Consider the following 19490-nt stretch of genomic DNA (forward strand, 5'->3'; position numbering starts at 1 on the left):
TTATTTGTGTCTACTTTTAGAGTTTCTAACATTTCGGAGCACACGTGGTCATTTTGTTGAAGCTGTCTCAATTCACTTTTTAGAGTTACGTCCCAGGATCCTTTGGTCGCCGAATGGTCCGAATGACAGATTCGTATCGATTGTGATTTTTAACCAGTCAGCCCAGTAGCAAAAGGCATTTGGAATGATCACAACTCAATGAGAATAGTTTACTTTAGCTCGACGGGTGATTTGAAAAAAACTGGGTTCAGGGCCCCTTTCCACAGGGCCTCTTTCCTGACCGTCGCGACGGTGGTATGTTTGTGTTAAGGTGTGGAAGTTATGACAACACAAGTGCTTATCCAGCTGGATAACTGCAGACACCGAATATGAACTGGAAGTTTTTGAAACTTGGCATGTCTTTTTGTACTTATCATATGCACAATATCGACAATGTTGCAAACAAACATGATATTTCCAGAAAACACTGCGAAGTGTTTATTTACCAGTCAAACGAGTGGTGTGAGTTAGCCTGATTGATGGCGTCCATTGAATAGTTCCAAAAGCACCGGAAAACGTTTGTGATCTAGAACCAGCATTTGGCAAGTAAGTAAAATCGCGACTGTGACTTGGGATAAAAGTCTCCTCCATTACATGTCCTATATCAACTTTATGCGCAGACGGCGTGTGTCGCGAACTCTGTGCAACGAATGTGAATTTCCAGCTTTGTGTTGTCGATTACGATCCAATAAATATAAATGCGATGCCTACTTGCCAGAACACCTTTGTATACGATTCCCAAACAGTCTAGATACACGTTCCCCAAGGATGAATGTCTCATCTAACAACGGCTGCTGCACATTATTTGGCACTATATAATAAATATAATAGTCAAATGTATCGAATTAGGCACGTGTTCTTGAATCTAAGAAACAGTTTGTAAGCCAGCAGAAAGTCGGTATTTCCCGATAGGCGTCCAACACAACCTCATGATAGCGAGGCGAGGAGTCAGGAGTTGCCTCCCTTTCACTCTAGTCACAAAGGAGTTCCGTGAGTTTTCAGTTCTGTGCAGTCAGTGTGATACACGCATGTATAGGTGTCATTCTCAGATGCAGTGAAGTGACATCTTCTCAGAGATATGTGTCAGAATACCGTATGAGGTCCATATGATAACAATGCAAAAACATGAGCTGAGGTGTAATGGGTGTTAACGTCGCGTTAAAAATTAGTGCACTTATATAGCAACGTATGTGTGCGAGCCTGTGTGTGTGTGTTTGCGTGTGTGTGTGTGTGCGTGTGTGCGTGTGCGTGTGCGTGTGCGTGTGCGTGTGCGTGTGTGTGTGTGTGTGTGTGTGTGTGTGTGTGTGTGTGTGTGTGTGTGTGTGTGTGTGTGTGCCAGCTCACTGAGATATCATGCAATGGTTTAACATGGATAACCCTCTCGCACACACTATGTGGTACTCTACATAAACTGATACTTTCATAGTGATAAAATCACCGAAGTACTGAGGCGTAAATACGGTTTAACGCCGCTTTTAACGGTATTTCAGTTATATTGCGGCGGCGTGTCAGCTTAATGCGGGAGGAAAGCCCGAAGTCATGCAGGGCTCAGACGTTTACCACTTCGGTGAAACACACGAGCACGGGTATGGTGCTGACAAACCTAGAAGCATAATCGGGGCGAACCGGGATTCGTGCCAACAATCATAGTTTTCTGTCGTGCCCAAGGGACGCACAGCGAATCGCTGCGTCCTAGATCCTAGGGATTCACTTCTTTTGTGTAAGCATTGTAAATATATAGGCACAACATTCTCAAACTTTTATTTGTATCATTTGAAAAAGGAACTTTCTTAAATTTAAAAATATTAACATGTAAATTTCGTGGTAGATATTTCATTATAATTTCATCATAACCTAAAATGAAATTCAGTGAAATTCGTGTGTACCAGTGAAGTGAAATATCGATTTTTTGCCACCTGCCTTCATTTATTTTCAGACGCAGTGGCACTGCTCTGAACTTAACTGATATTTTTTCCAAGATTGACGTTAACAATAGCATTAAGGTATTTCTCGTCCCACTATAAACAATGCCTTGTACGTTTCTGAAGTATATTAATGAAATATGTGGGATTTCCAACAATCTGAGACAGCCAAACAAACACAAAACTATACTAGACAAGTGAATGCCTTATTACAGAAGCCCAGATTAAATGTCTAGTAATGTCCATATGTAATAACATATCTTTTCTTGGTAAACGCTTTTCATGCATTGACAATAGTTTTAGCAGTGCGGGCAACTGAATTAATAACAGAAATGAGAAACTAAATGTCACATGATGTTTACACTGAGATGCAATGTGAGTACTAAATGTCACATGATGTCAACACTGAGATTCAATGTGACTACTAAATGTCACATGATGTAAACACTGAGATACAATGTGACTTTTTAATGTCACATGATGTATACAGTGTGATACAATGTAAGTACCTAATGTCACATGATGTCAACACTGAGATTCAATGTGACTACTAAATGTCACATGTATATACACTGAGATGCAATGCGAGTACTAAATGTTACATGATGTCAAAACTGAGATACAATGTGAGTACTAAATGTCACATGATGTTTACACTGAGATACAATGTGAGTATTTAATGTCACATGATTTCAACACTGATATACAATGCTGATGTGTAGTGTAAAGTACTTTCTATTGCTCTGAACCAAGAGACATAAACACTTTGAGCCAACAGATATCAACTCTCTGAGCCTGTCGTTTATAACACTTTAAACAACTTGACATAAACACTCTGAACCAATTGACATTTACACTTTGAGGCAATTGACACGGACAATTAGAACCATTTGACATTATCACTATGCGCCAATTGACAATAAACGCTGTGATCCAAATACTAGGACTGACCGACTCGCAGTCAGCACAATGTATATGAGTGTGGTATGGTGTCTCCGTGGGCGAGTGAGTGTCAAAGACGTGAAATAATATTGAACGTGACGATTTCTTCTCGCCACATATGGTATTCCGTGATGCATAATTTCGTGTTAAGGACATATTAATGACTGATGCAGGGGTATATGTCTTCACCTGATTAATCACTCGTCTTCAATTGTTACAGTGCATACAAAACGTAAGTAACATCTGTCCCCTTTTCATGGATTAGAATTGTTCCACAGCAACTACGCTCGCCACAAGACCACACACAGCAATAATTAAACTTGTGTCAATTGAGTCTGGGCTACATAATGCAGTGATTGATGTTATGAGCATAGATTGCAGTGTTAAGTTATGTTGTCACGCTATGAACCGAGCCTGAACTGATCCATTAAGTTGCCACGTACGACAAGCACATGTTCTACCCGATATCCCAACTGGGGAGGATTTACACTTCATGAAGGAGGCATCCGTGATGTGGTATAATTCATTTTCATGGCGTCATGCCGATTTTATGAGACGTCGTTCCGTTCGTAACAAAGCTAAAGAACATAACATGTCACACAAAATATATTAAAGCTGTTTTCTGGCTCATCAGTGGGAATGCCCAGGAATACATGTATGCAAAAAGCTGCAACAATGGCAAAGATCAGTGACCGGCATCGTCGCAAGTTGTGGCACTGAAGTAAAACGAGAACACGACAAACAACATGGTGTTAGTTTCTTTGGTAATATGCAAATAGTACATCAAGTAGTCAATATCAAAAGGTGAAATGTGTTTACTCGTCTTGCTTCGTCCAGGTTTTACGCCAGCAGACAACCAATGGGAGACAACTTCCAAGGGCGGTAATCCGAGGTGAAACTATTTCCGTCATTCCAGGGTCATGAAAACACTGATTTTCATTTTCACACAAGTGAAAATAAGGGGTTTTATTTTCATAACACAGAAATTTTGATAACTTTTGAAGAAAAAAAGAGTTTTATCATTTTCATACAACTGCATATCTCACACTCATGTATATAATGAATGCAACTATTGCAAGATCTTACTTTGTCTTCTGTAATTATTACAATCTCATGTTTTTTGTACGTGTCCATTGCAATGTCTTATTTTTTTCTTTTCAACTGGATCTATGCAACTATCACAATTTTGTGTTATTTCTGATTTTATTGCATATATACAACTATTGCAATGTATTGTTTTTCGTCAGTTATTGTTTTATGTCGACGGTGGTTCCATACCCTGGTATTTTTTTGTATTCTGCCGGGGCATCAAGGAGATGTAACAAGAACTAGCTGGTCCAGAGTCTGAGAGGCTGAGATTTGCACCTTTACCATTAGCGTTGATACTTTCAGAATCATTACAATCTTTGATGCATATACGGCAGACCATATATGTGTGTGCCATGTACATGTCCACGATCATGTTCGTCTACCTCATATGACTTTAACAATTGGGACCAGTCTGGCATATATGAAAAACATTTTAATCGTCTGCAGACTGGCGAACCTGTTACAATCACCAGTCAGATCTGAAAGTTTGACATTTGAAAGGTGAAATGTTTGACGCCTACGCATGCAAAAGCCCGCCACATTACTAAACGCCAATTCGTACCCTACACGTATATAACACTTTACAGATTACAAGCTGACGAGCAACCATTAGACTTGCAGTTCACAGCCATGTCGGACGCTGACATGAGACACCTCCTGCTATTGGTAATATGTTTGGGCCCCCTTGCTGTGTGTAAGTAGAGTTTCTTTTGAACGACGGTTTTATGTTGTATAATGTGTGCATGAATGATTCATCACAAGTGTTTTCTTAATATTCGAGGGGCACGGGTGGCCCAGTCGTCTAAGGCGCCGCGATTCGCTGTGCAGATTTTTGTCCCTTGGGCACGCCATATATCTATGAGTTGCGGATCGAATCCCGTTTCACCTCGATTATTTTTCTACTTTTTTTTAGCACGTGGGTTTCACCGAAGTGGTAACGTCTGAGACATCACCTCGGGCTTTTCTACCAAATTAAGCTGACACGCCGCGATATAACTGGAATATTGTTAAAACCAGCGATAAAACCCAACTCAATCACTCACTCATTCTAAATACTCGAAATATCATCCTAGTTCCAGAAAATCCGAATTCACTGAAAATCGACTGGACATGCAAATGCTGAACAGAGCTTAAACATGACCACAAATGGCGACACACAAACGCTCGGGGTGCACAGCCACATATTCCGTTTCCCCCTCGCGATAAGCTAACATTATGTACAACGTATGTGAAACAATTTCCACAAGTTGTGCTGCCAGCAAACATGGTGTTGATGCCAGCAGAAATAATGTGAGATTATCACTGGGTTGACTCATGGCGAAAAGGTCACGTGTCCGGTTGTCTAAGTTGTATACTCTGGGTCATGATTTCCATATTATCATGTTACAAGCAATTGCATGGCTTAATGCGTTGATGTAATGATAATCGTATGTCTATTATTATTACAAAGTTTGCTAAGGATCAAGTACACATTATCGATGAGGTCAGAAATGAGGTCCTGGATGAGGTCCTGGATGTGGTGAGGTCCTGGATGAGGTACAGGATGAGGTCAGGGATGAGGTCAGGGATGTGGTGCGGTCAGGGATGAGGTCAGGATTGCGGTGAGGTCAGGGATGTGGTAATGTGCTGGATGAGGTCAGACTGAGGTCAGGGATGAGGTCAGGGATGTGATGAGGTCCTGGATGAGGTACAGGCTGAGGTCAGGGATGCCATGAAGTCATTGATGTGGTCAGGGATGTGATGAGGTCCTGGATGAGGTCATGGATGAGGTACAGGATGAGTTCAGGGATGTGGTAAAGTACTGGATGAGGTACAGGATAAGGTCCTGGATGAGGTCAGGGATGCGGTGAGGTCATGGATGAGGTACAGGATGAGGTCAGGGATGAGGTCAGGGATGTGGTGAGGTCAGGGATGAGGTCAGGGATGCGGTGAGGTCAGGGATGCGGTCAGGGATGAGGTCAGGGATGTGGTGAAGTCCCGGATGAGGTCAGACTGAGGTCAGGGATGAAGTCAGGGATGAGGTCAGGGATCTGATGAGGTCCTGGATGAGGTACAGGATGAGGTAAGGGATGCGGTGAGGTCAGGGATGTGGTGAGGTCCTGGATGAGGTCCTGGATGAGGTCAGGGATGCGGTGAGGTCATGGATGAGATACAGGATGAGTTCAGGGATGTGGTGAAGTCCTGGATGAGGTACAGGATGAGGTCCTGGATGAGGTCAGGGATGCAGTGAGGTCAGGGATGCATCCAGAGTTCATGACCGGGTTGAGATCTGAGATGGTTCTGGATGTGGCCAGGAATGAGCACCGGGCGTGAGGTCACTCATCCTGAGTTTAGAAAACAGACACATCACTTTCATTGCTTGATATTCATGTGACTTTTTCAGGTGCCCAAGAACTCGTTATTGGTCCACCAATGGATGAATTAATGGCGTACCACGTTTCGTTTCCAATGCAATGCGAAGTTCCTGGACTGCCAGACGGTATTGATGCCAAGTTAGAATGGCTGGACAGGAACAACAATGTTATTGGACGCGACTGGGACAAACGGTACAGAATATTCTGTTGTTTGGGTTTTTTTTTAATCTGATGGTTAAGTCGAACTAATCAGTAGTTCATCTACATGACTGTGACCTATAAATAACCGAGTCGGGACCAAAATGAATATAGCACTGGTACCCACTTGAGTAAGAATGATATGTTTACCACTTTGCAGGAATGTGGCTCCAATGTTTCCGAATCTTCATTATCTTTTCCTTTGCTTGTAGCATCCACACATCCTATTCAGGGCGAAGCTTAATATTATTCTTCAAAAATTGGAGAGATGAAGATGCAGGCACATATACGTGTAGAGGAAAGGTCGGGGATACGACTATGAATAAATCAAGACAGCTCTATTTCAATGGTAAAAGACTCGCACATGAAATACCCTTTGTCCTTATAGGTTAATATCTTTGAACCTCACTCACTCACTCACTCACTCACTCACTCACTCACTCACACACTCACTCACTCACTCAGGATATATTGCTTTCTATCATATGGTATTACATATGATATAGCTTTGCCAGCTACCTCCCACTGATGTACCCGCCTGAACTTGACATTGAAGAGACCAGTGAAACACCCCCGTCTGTTTCATATTGATAACTATGCATACATATTCACAAGACTGTATGACAAGAGCGATGACTTCACTTTCCAAGCAGTCAACTTTCCCTCTATGTCGAGCCGTATTCCAGCAGCCATAACCTATGACGTGTACATTACACAACGTTTGAGGACAATCGTCCATGCTCTTTCCACACAGGTTTCAAAGTAAAACGACTGTTTCAAAAGCTGTGTTTTTACTTGTACCATATGTTCCCGTGTTTTTTGGGGTTTTTTTCTGGGGAACAATTGCCTTGCCTTTGTATGTGTTTTTGACGGGTGCAGGATACACCCACCTTTTCGCTTAACCCTGCTATCGTCACTATTTGATTCTTAAACACATGCTCATGATAAAGTCGGAATCTTGCAATGAACTTTTTCTCGCTTTTATTTAAAACTATGATATGTATATCATATCGTTCTAATCCCTTGTCATAATCGTTGCTTTATTCCCTATGTTATTACCAAACTACTGTATTCCAACCTGTTATTATTATTTTCATCATCATCATCATCATCATCATCATCATCATCATCATCATCATTATATTTATTATTATTATTATTATTATTACCTCCACCATAACTGTGAAATACCTGTCTTTTCTACAACAGAAACATCAATGACTTTTCCTTGTTGAAGCCGTGGTTGTTGTTGTTTTTTTTATCTCCAGCGAATAGAACTCTATCACGCTCATACAAAGTTGCCAGAGTACGTCATGATTGAAATCTATTTCAGAAACCCCAGATATTGTCATCTCCACATCTGGAGATATAACGCGAGTCCAAGACACAGGTGAACAGATCCTCACTTGTGAGGCGCTGGGACTCTCAGACGATCAAGTTGCCAACTTAGAATGGCTTGACAACAACAACAAATCCATTGGACCTTTCAGTAAAAATGACCCCAAAAGCAGCAGGTGATTATTGTAGTCGAATGATTCACAATCATAGCCCCTTTATATAACTAACTTATTTCACAAGCCTTTGCTGGCATGTAACCACTACATATATAAGTTACATCACAAGTATTTGTAAAATTGTAACGTTTGTAAAACATGCCTTACATTGCAATTATTTACCCAAGTATTACTCCCTTACAGTACTGTCATATGCTGGTACGTAATTTAAGTATGATTTACGTCCATCAATCATTTTGTCGAACATACGTTATTAATACTAGCATTGTATTATTGTATAACGTGCCAATCGTGTTCCAGTCCACAAATCAAAGATATGCATCCGTCATTTTTGAGCTTGATATTCAGAATGCATTTCGTGTTTTGTTTGTTTTTGTTTTGCACTGCACTCAGCAGTATAGCAGATATGTGATGACGGTCTGTAAAAAAAGGCTGATCCAGACAATACATTTACAGTCATCATGAGCATTGAGGCATACATTTGGGGTACGATGACATACCTTCAAATCAGCATGCCTGACCTTCCGATCCATTTAGTCGCCTCTTAAGACAAGCGCAGATCGCTGGGGATTCATATTCTTTCTCGGATCCTTGCTGTTTTACAATTCGTTTCTTTTTCATCTCAGGAAATAGATGACACAAATAACAAATACATAAAAGATCAAAAGCTAATATGAAGGTCGAAATGAAATAACAATCAGATCATTTTAACTTACCATCCGTTTTGATAAATTATTAAGCAGCTCGACTGTTGATACGAACAGTCAGCGAGACCCGGCGGCCAGAGAAGTGGTTCACGCCGTACCACATCCCGGTATATGTATATGTACCTTTATTCACAAATAAACTTCTTCTTCCTATTCAGCTTGACGTCTGACGTCTATGAAAGAGAGTGCTTCGATTATTTCGCATAACTTTGTATTTTACAATGCGAAATAAAGTTATGTGTTTTCGAATGTTATTGACTTTTCTGGCACGACTTTGGTAAATGATCGATCACTCGGGTTTTCAAGTCACAATAATCACTGACGCAGCTGATGTGACGGACGCATCACTAAATGATTATATTTGAAGAACATTATTAATCAGTTTTAGAGATCGTGCTTTAGCGCTACATTATCCTCGCTGTGACGTCACATCTACTGAGCTGCAACGAACATTGAGATGCCACAATAAGCCACAATGCCACAATAGCTGTGTACGTATAAAACTAAACATTGCAAGGTTCGAAGATGAATGGGATCGTACACCACGATACAGAAGATCCAGGGATGTTCACGCACGTTCATCACTTAAAGTGCCGAACGGGGCGGTCGGGAAGCTTAGTGGTTAAAGCGTTCGCTCGTCACGCCGAAGACCCGGGTTCGATTCCCGACATGGGTACAATGTGCCAAGCCCATTTCTGGTGTCCCCTGCCGTGATAGTGCTGGAATATTGCTAAAAGCGGCGTAAAACCATACTCACTCACTCACTAAAGTGCCGAACACCCCGCGAGTGAAACCTGAAACGAGTTTTTCTTCACATGTTCCCATGCAAGTTGCAGACACGTATTGGGTTTAAAATTATATATACGGGTATCAGATACCTACAAATCACGTTATGATCTTCTGCGTGAATATATTCTACGAGTCTCCTTTTGACACCTTGCAGGGTCTACACAAGGAAACTTGGTCGACGACGCCAGCTGAAGTTTAATCAAGTGAAGCTTGAAGACCACGGAACATATACATGCAGAGGAAAAGTTGGTGGTGACACAATACTTAAGTCTTTTCATCTCAATGTTTATGGTGAGTGTCTAACTGACTTGTCAGATGTCGACCGCTTTCAAACCCTCAAGGACTTTTATGAATGTATTCCCTGGAGTATGTTTGTAGAATTGGAGCTTCAATTCAGGTTTCTGGGATTACCACTTATGTTAACATATACCATTATACACTACTGATAAACAGGAATTTATACACTACTGCCAGTTACACCATTATACACCACTAGTACATACAGCATTATACACTACTGGTAGATACAACATTATACACTACTAGTACATACAACAGTATACACTACTAGTACATACAACATTATACACTACTAGTACATACAACATTGTACACTACTGGTACATACAACATTATACACTACTAGTACATACAGCATTATACACTACAAGTACATACAACATTATACACTACTAGTACATACAACAGTATACACTACTAGTACATACAACAGTATACACTACTAGTACATACATAGAGAATACTACACTCATTCTCGTTAGATACCATTTTTACGAAACGAGTGGACTTTCTATGGTATCTGACCGAGCGACCGAGCGAATTGCGTGTGACTTTCTTGTTTGGTTTAATAAAGTGTTTGTAAATATCTCTCGTTCTCATATTTCTTCAGTTCTGCCTTGTAATCGCAAAATGAATGACGTCTCGCGATTTTTTATGAATGAAAAAAGTAGTCCCTGTGTGACAGAGGTCACGGTTATCCAATCAAAACGAATAAAACAAGGTCAACCTTGTACGACACACGTGTGACATACGGATTTAGTATCTTACCACCTGTATATTCACCACGTGGGTAATAAAACAGTATACACTACTAGTACATACAACAGTATACACTACTAATACATACACCATTATACACTACTAGTACAGACAACATTATACACTACAAGTACATACCACATTATACATTACTGGTACCTACACCATTATACACTACTAGTACATACAACATTATACACTACAAGTACATACAACATTATACACTACTAGTACCTACACCATTATACACAACTAGTACATACAACATTATACACCACTGGTGCATACAACATTATACACTACTAGTACATACAACATTATACACCACTAGTACATACAGCACCATTATACACCACTAGTACATACAACATTATACACCACTAGTACATACAACATTATACACCACTGGTACCTACACCATTATACACTACTAGTACATACAACATTAAAATACTACTGATACATACACCATTATACACTACTGGTACATACAACATTAAACACTACTGATACATACACCAGTATACACTTCTGATATATACACCATTATACACTACTGATACAAACGACGTTATACACTACTGGTACATACAGATTTTTAGACTACTGTTACATGCAATATTATACCCTCTTGTCATATGCAAGGACATTTTTCTGGTTTTTAAGATCACCTTCTGAACTTTATTGAGAAAGATTCTAGTTTAAATTTTCAACAAGGTTTGAAGAGTGGTCTCCCTTTGACATCAGCAATGACCGTCAAATGCTTTGCTAGTAGTACCGATGAAGAAATCTCTGATGTAAGGCAAAATGTTCTATATAGTTATCAGAAAATGTAAAGCATAATAAATTCGATATTTGACGCCTCGTACAGTATTTCCGCTAACCTAATATTACACCACATCAGGCAACTAAAGACACCATAACTATAATACACTGCGAGGGAACAGTCCGAGAACCGAAGCTGATCACTTGCCCCGGTGGCTCAGTGGATAACAGTGGGTTACAAACTAAACATGATCTGTGAGGTTGCAGGTTCGATTATAAAAAATGTGATTTGTAACCAGTCGAATACCAACGTTAGATGCACAATACTAGGCTGTAAATATACATCCAAGTGTTATAGATTCAAGCAGGTCTTTCAATTAAAATGTAAACCTCTCAACAGGTCTCCCTTGAAAGTAGTACTTCACAAAAGGTTATTTTGAGATGCATACAATACTATAGGCATGGCAGTAAAATTATAAACACCCTTATGCACTATGGTACATATATGATTAATAAGCACTATTTTATAACTACAAGATTATTTTTGTCCGCCATGTTGAAATCGTAATGTTTGTTCACAATTGTTTTCCTATTTGTCAATCTACCAATCCATACACTCATTTTAGTTGGTCTGGAATCCATCGTGTTTGGTCTAAGTATTCTTCCTATTGTTTCAGGGGTTGTCATACTTCCACAACAGACCGTTATAAGGCGGGAAAGGGACACAGGTCTAGCGTTGTATTGCCAAGTCACCGAACCGTCAGGCGGCAGAGATGTAACTGTAGACTGGCTGTACCCAAACGGCTATTCCATATCACGTTATGACCCAGATTATCCTCCAGCCAACAGGTGGAACATTTTATCTCATCCTTTCCGTCAACATATTTTCTTTTCACGCCCACCTTCTCCAAAATATGAAAATGTCTACCTCTTAATGATTCCAGTATTATTGTTTTTCAGGAGGCCTTCAAATTCACAATATCTCTATTCTATTTCTTAATTCTGACATTTCCATTTGTCTCAAATAAGTACCGACTACATATGGCTTTTTAGGTTATTTAAGACCATAATTACAGGCGAGGAATTATCAAGTATGCGTCTGGGAGTGACTGATGGAACCTTCCGCAGGTTCAGTGGGTTGTCCAGTATATTTCCCTTTGTTATCTTGTTAAAGAAAATGGAGAAGAATCATATGACATGTCATTTCAATCGTCGGTTGTTACGTCAAACAAGGGATCACATTATCAGAGCGTAAATCTGAAAGATCTCTTTTCCCGTGTCAGCGGGCATCTTATTATTAGCTATTTGAAAGAAATTGGTCTGTATAATAAATTTTAAATATGTATGTGAATAATTAAATGTTTGCTTTTTAACTTGGCGTGATGCTATTATCTACTGCCTTTATTGAAGGCTGTGTCCAGGGGGTTAAAGTATTATTGTCCCCCTGTGTGACACGTGATCCTAGCATAAACGATGTAACAATCATCAACCAGTGTTTTTAAGTCAACTCATTGCTGAGTACTTTTTATATGGGCTAGTATTGTTCACAACCGTCAGTAGCTAAAGTGATGACGTAAATCCTGTTGGGGTATCATGCAGGAAGCAGGGGTACTGTAAGTCCCAATGATCCCCAGTGAGGTGGCCTAGCCTTGGTTACTGGTGGCCTATAGCCTGAGTTTTAAAACTGTATATATGTAATATTCTTTATACACAAATCAATGTAAACTAGCTTCCTAATAGAAATCCAAAGATAGAAAATAATGGTTGATCTAAATATATCCTTTCCACACTTTGCACAATGTATGAATACTCAATCTTCAGGGATACACGTGACTGATGACGTCACAATATTAGTAAAAAGTATATCGTATAAAAATAATAGTTCTATTTATGCATACATACTGATATCAGGGCTCAGCTGGTCATGTGTAAGACGTACAATGCGATGCTCCCCTAAGACAGACCAGAATCCTATGAATCATATCCTAGAACTACCCAGATTGTGATTCTTTGTTTGTCAACACTATAATACTATGTTCGTGCTCGTGGCTTTCTTAACGTCTAGTACGTGCATCACTTCGGACTTTCCTCCCACATCAAACGGACACGCTGTTTAACAACCGAAGTGCTGGTAAAAGCGGCGCTAAACCGCAGTTACACATTAAACCTCAACATTGTGCGTACGTGTGAGGGAGACAGTCGGGAAGGATTTCTTCAATGAAGGGTCTGGCAGCCAAATATAAACTAAAATCAACATGCATGACATATATACACCAAATAGGGTAATAAGTTTTAGATTGATGAATATATACATTCAGAGTGGTCATGAAGCTTGTATCAGATGGTTCAAATGACGGACAACTTCCCTTTTTTCATTTATAAACTGTGATATGATCAAGGGCATATGTAAGTCTTAAATAGGCGCAAGGGGCACTTCCTCGAAGACTATTATTAACATAATGCCCATGTCTGAGACTCACCTGGATTAACTTGGGACGGAAATACTAGGTTTCGTTATACTTGTGAACGGTGTTTCCTGCTTAAAGTTCAAGGAGTGTGCATAAACATTTTGCTCTTGGAATATGCAATTGTCTATCCACATCGTCATTTTATGGAGCGGGAAATATAAGATCAATAGTACAAACTTTGGTACTGGTATCAAAAATATAATTTAACATCCATAAAACGTATTGTGAATATCATGCAATATTCTCACTTATAAAATGTGTGCAAGAAGATGATTATCAACTATGTGGAAATATTTATTCATTCTCTCTGTCTCTGTCTCTGTCTCTGTCTCACGCTTTCTCTCGGTAGCTCTCTCTCTCTCACTCTCTCTCTCTCTCTATCACTCTCTCTCTCACGCTTTCTCTCGGTAGCTCTCTCTCTTACTCACTCTCTCTCGAATTCAGTCATGACTGTCTGCCTGGCCCTCTTTCGCCGATCAACATGAACAGTACATCCTCATCACTAACTCTTAATTTCAATCCACATTTAACTGACGTGATATACTCGAAATTGCGTGAGAACGAATTCCGTCACCAACTTTCTTTCTTTGTCTGCAGATACTTCACACAGAAGACATTCTTGGGCAGTACGCTGTTCTTTGACGAACTGAGAAGAGGAGACAAGAGTACATATACATGTCGTGCCATAATAGACGGAAATACCGTCCGCAGAGAAATACAACTCAAATTGTACGGTAAGTGTTTTAGGAAGTCGCTCTTATTTCGTGATTTACAGTCGAATGTGGTTATCTCATAGTTGTAGCTTGACAGACAATGGAGAATATTTGATGGAATGAAAACATTTCATTTCTGACCTGGTTGATTATCTGACCACTGGTCAGTAGTGTGTACCATCTAGTAGTGTAGTAGTATTTGACCACTTTCGTGAAACTCACGAGAACGTGTATGGTGCTGACAAACCTGGAAACATTATCAGGGTGAATTTCGATTCGAACCCATCTTCTTAGATTTCTAATACGCCTAAGAGACACAACTCTTGACTTAAGTAAGACGAGTTCTATGGATGAACAACTTCTTTATTACAATTAGTGCGACGTTTCGGTGTAGATCCTAACACCTTTATCAAGCATGTGATGGATAGTGCTAAACAACATAGGTATATATACTTATTAACATAAAAGTGTATACAGTAAATTGATTGATGGACGAAGAGAGCTGATTGAGATAATTGGAAGCCAGTGGATGACTAATCAACACAGAGTCAACAAGCAGAATGATAGAGATGATGGAAGCTGTTGTTGACTCTGTGTGATATTGCCAACTAAGACATGCCAATCCGTTCTCAATTTCAGCTTCGCTGTTTGTTTTGTCTGACTTAACTTGAGTTCTGCTTTATTTCAGTTCCCCCTAAAATCGTTATTACTCCATCAGAAGATAGGATAAGGCGACAGAAGGACACTTCAGCATCTATGTATTGTAAAGTCGATGGACTTTCAGGCGACGAACTGCAAGAGGCCAAGTTCGAATGGCTGGACAAAAATGACGATATCATTCGATCTTACATCAGAAACGATTCCAAACGCAACAGGTACGGCTTTCATGACGTCTTTGAAAGGAAGGCCACGCCAGTCCTGAACATTTACCATACACTATCAATAAGAATACTTACACTGTGTATGATTAAATTTCTTTTCTCCATCATCTGTGTGCAGGGTCTACACGTTAAAACTTCCCGATGCAACCCGCCTTCAGCTTGACCAGTTGACCAGTGGCGAGCGAGGGACATACACCTGTAGATGTACTGTCGGGGGCAACATCATGATCAAAGACATTCAACTTATTATCTACGGTAAATGTTAAAGTGACAAATGAGTTGGTTGTGATTAACGCCGCTTTGAGCATTGTTTCCGTTACATTACTGTGTGTCAATTGAGAAGTCGTAAATCCCATAGTATAACTAGACTTACTATGAACGTAACGCTAAGACTGCTTCGTGAACTGAGTCCTGAACACTCTAAGTACATCTGTGTAGTATGTGGCTGATTCTGTGCAGACAGACAGTGTGGATCAAAGGCAATTCGGTGTTTTACGCTGTACAACACGTTGAGTCATATTCCTCATCCGATTTTGATATTGACCACATTGCCCCATACAACAATATCATTATTAAGCTCTGTCTGTCTGTGTCTGTGTGTGCATGAGTATGTTCGTGCGTGTGTTGAGGTTGGTTGGGGAGTCAGTGTTAGGGACATCAAGTTTCATTCGTGGTGCACAAAGGATAATGGATGAAAAAGGTTCAGGATTTTGTTACTGGATTTTTGAATGAAGGATGCAAATTTAGTTTATGTGACCTCTGAAAACTGTCCATGTGTTGTTGAGCTGAGGTTTTAGATGTTGTGAGGTTTTAAGTCCTGACTTGTGTTCAATACAGGTAAGCCAGATACACCAACGAATCTGCAAGCCGCCACCGTGGACTCGCGTTCCATTATCATCACATGGGACAAAGGCTTCAACGGCTTCTATAGACAACGTTTCAACATAGAATACAGACAACCTGACGGTCAATGGATCACCCACCCATCCATGCCGAGGGAGGACCACGCCCTTCAACTGAAGCTGGATGGTCTAAAACCGGCAACAATGTACGACATTCGGCTAAATGCTGTGAATGAATATGGTTCCAGTAACTATACGTTCGTCAATGTGACAACTTTGACAATGTGACAACTTTGACGCCTTATAACATCGCCATCAGCACCACACATTAATCTTACTTTCTGATGTTGCACCAACCCCTGCTGTCAGAACTTCTCATACTATATTCATAGTAGTAACCTTGTTATTGTTGCTGCGGTTGTGAGGTAACCTTGTAATTAAAATGTTGGCTCATCACGAACAAGAGCAGAATTCGAGCCCCGGAAATGTGTTAATCTAGGTTTTGGCGTCCTCAGCCTTGCCAGTTTTGGAATAACATATGAAGTGGCCTTATACCCACCCACTCACTATTTATATTCTCACATACGTATTAGTAATAAAGTCATATGAGCTTTGGTATTCATATTCCTGTCTTCATTATAACTATTCCATAAGTAGCCAGCTGGCAGTAGATACTATGTATATTGTTTGCTTTAATGTATTTGTCGCAAAATGTATCTTTCTCAAGTAAGCTGATGATGTTTACTTCAGTATCAGCAGTATTCTGAAACACAAATTGAAAGATACGGACACAGGCGGCCGAGCCGTCTAAGGCTCTGCAATTTAACATGCAGAGTTTGGATCCATGGGCACGCAAGAAACCTATTTGAATTTGAATCCTGGTTCGCCCCGAGTATGTATCTAGGGTTTGTCAGCACCGTATCCGTGCTCGTTGTCCTCATCTCAGACCTGCATCACTTTGGACTTTCCTCCCACATAAAGCTGACAAGCCGTGATACAACTGGAAAACTGTCCAAAGTTGTGTTAGACTAAACACACTCACTCTTTGTACGGATGTTTGGGGAGCGTTTGAACCCAATACAAAATAGTGGAAATGTTTTAATCTAAAGTTGATGGTAATGAGGCGAGGTTTTGGCAGACTTTTCCTCAGTTAACATACAAGCCTTACATGTTTGATATGACACTTATATCAAGTTCTTTGATCAAACAAGTGATGTCGTGGTTATGTTAATGAAGGCCTTGGCAGGGGAACAACCACAAACCTTTCATGTCTTGACAGTATTCATTCGAAAGTAGAGTTAGATTGGTTATTAATAATCTGGTTTTAATAGGTCCTTATTGTTACATCGATTATATGCTTGAAAATGTTTGTTGCCGTAATGTAAGTGTGTGCTGAAGGTTACTCGTATGTTGACATGTTCTGTAGGCCGTATGTTGACATGTTCTGTAGGCCGTATGTTGACATGTTCTGTAGGCCGTATGTTGACATGTTCTGTAGGCCGTATGTTGACATGGTCTGTAGGCCCTATATTGACATGATCTGTAAGCCGTATGTTGACATGTTCTGTAAGCCCTATGTTGATATGTTTTATAGGCCCTATGTTGACATGTTTTGGGGGGCCCTATGCTGTCCTGTTAAGATACGCCTGATGTGATTATCAGGCTGTTCCGCGATAGAATGTTAGCCCCTGATTTATCTTCAATGCAGTATTGAGGCGGAGGAGGGTAGCCTAGTGGTTGCAGCGTTCGTTCGTCACGGCGAGGAACCAGGTTCGATTCCCCACACGGGTACAAGTTGTGAAGCACATTTCTGGTGTCCCCTGGCGTGATATTGCTAGAATATTGCTAAAAGTGGCGTATGATCATACTCGCTCGCTCACTCACTCACTCACTCACTCACTCACTCAATGCAGTATTAGAGTTAATTTCATATTGTTGAAATTCGTAGATGCAGTGCTTTCTTGCCGCTCCTTTTCCTTTGCAGTATGAACAGAGTTGTTTCTACATGTTGCCGTTTATACAGCAGATATGTTATCAAAACTCTCCGTATTATACAACACTGAAACTACTATCTACTACCCCTACGACAAACCCCCGTTCCACAAACCGACCTCACCGCTAAGATGATCGTAATTCCTATACTTTAACATATGCTTAAGATAGTTGTAGTGCTGACGTCGCTTTGTGGAACGGAACCCTGGTCCCTTATTATAATTCTGCTACTCTTCCTTAATACTGCTTCGCAATTGCTACAACTACTACAACGAATTCCCCGACGCCATCTGCTGCAGGTACTAGGTTCACGGTTTTGTATTGTTTTGAAGACATATATGTTGCTAACCAGGGCTGTATCTATGTATCAAAACTGTAAGTGATACACTCGACAAGAAATAAAGTACATCAGTCAAGTCGTTTGTTGTCTTTGTCCATTGAGCGTGGCGTGAAATGGATATCTTATTTACTCCCATCACATTCAGGATATCACTGAGGAACATAAATATTTTACATATCCGTGGTTGTCTAGCTTAGGAAAACATTTGTAGTTATTTTTCATATGTTTGCAGAAGACAATTGATCAGCAGGTGAGTTGTAGGTACAGGTTGTGAATTGATAAAAATAACCATAAGTTTTGGGATAGTTTTCCAAATGCGATGTTAATGTACATGATAAAAATACGATATCAGTATGTTTTCAACAAGGATGTAAATGTTAGTGATAATATGATGCAACTGTTGTATTAATGTGAAGTCCTGCTGATTGTAGACACGCCATGACAATAGTTGTGGGGTTTTATTAAGAAACAAACGAGAGGCAGATGTTTATCGTACAATATAACTCAGCAGGGAGAATAAACCAAGAGGGGAGCATCGTTTATTTCTTATATGAGATATCCACATTATTGACAGCCTCTTGAAGGATGTTAATAACATTTACATGTTTTAAGAATGTTTACCCGTATTTAAATAATGATGACTCCCAAAATACAATCCGATCCAAAATAACAGTGCTTTTCATGAATAGAGGGGTTAAGTTGGTATTCCCTGAAAATTCTCAACACAAAAACAATTGACAGCCATTATCTGTACCTTTTCTCCCATTACAGAATGTCGTAGCTCGCCCACTTTTAGGTGCGGTCGTTCGACCATTGCGTTTATCTCAACTAGCCTTTCAAAAATAACGCCGTTCAATTTACGACGTCATCACGTTG

The 19490-nt window shown here is 40.1% G+C and overlaps 1 protein-coding gene across 1 annotated transcript; it reads left to right on the top strand.

Moving 5' to 3' along the window:
* The first annotated feature begins 2952 nt into the window (after positions 1 to 2952).
* Positions 2953 to 18649, top strand: LOC139457541 (protein sidekick-1-like). Its single transcript, XM_071238918.1, has 11 exons — positions 2953 to 3135; positions 4580 to 4686; positions 6376 to 6538; positions 6757 to 6893; positions 7878 to 8058; positions 9709 to 9845; positions 12056 to 12227; positions 14444 to 14580; positions 15248 to 15434; positions 15559 to 15695; positions 16278 to 18649. Exons 2-11 carry the CDS (start codon positions 4623 to 4625, stop codon positions 16568 to 16570), a joined length of 1608 nt encoding a protein of 535 aa, XP_071095019.1. The 5' UTR covers positions 2953 to 3135; positions 4580 to 4622; the 3' UTR covers positions 16571 to 18649.
* The last annotated feature ends 841 nt before the right edge of the window (positions 18650 to 19490 follow it).

The sequence above is a fragment of the Haliotis cracherodii genome, unplaced genomic scaffold, assembly GCF_022045235.1.
Source record: "Haliotis cracherodii isolate W230 unplaced genomic scaffold, xgHalCrac1.p SCAF_12, whole genome shotgun sequence".
Taxonomy (NCBI): domain Eukaryota; kingdom Metazoa; phylum Mollusca; class Gastropoda; order Lepetellida; family Haliotidae; genus Haliotis; species Haliotis cracherodii.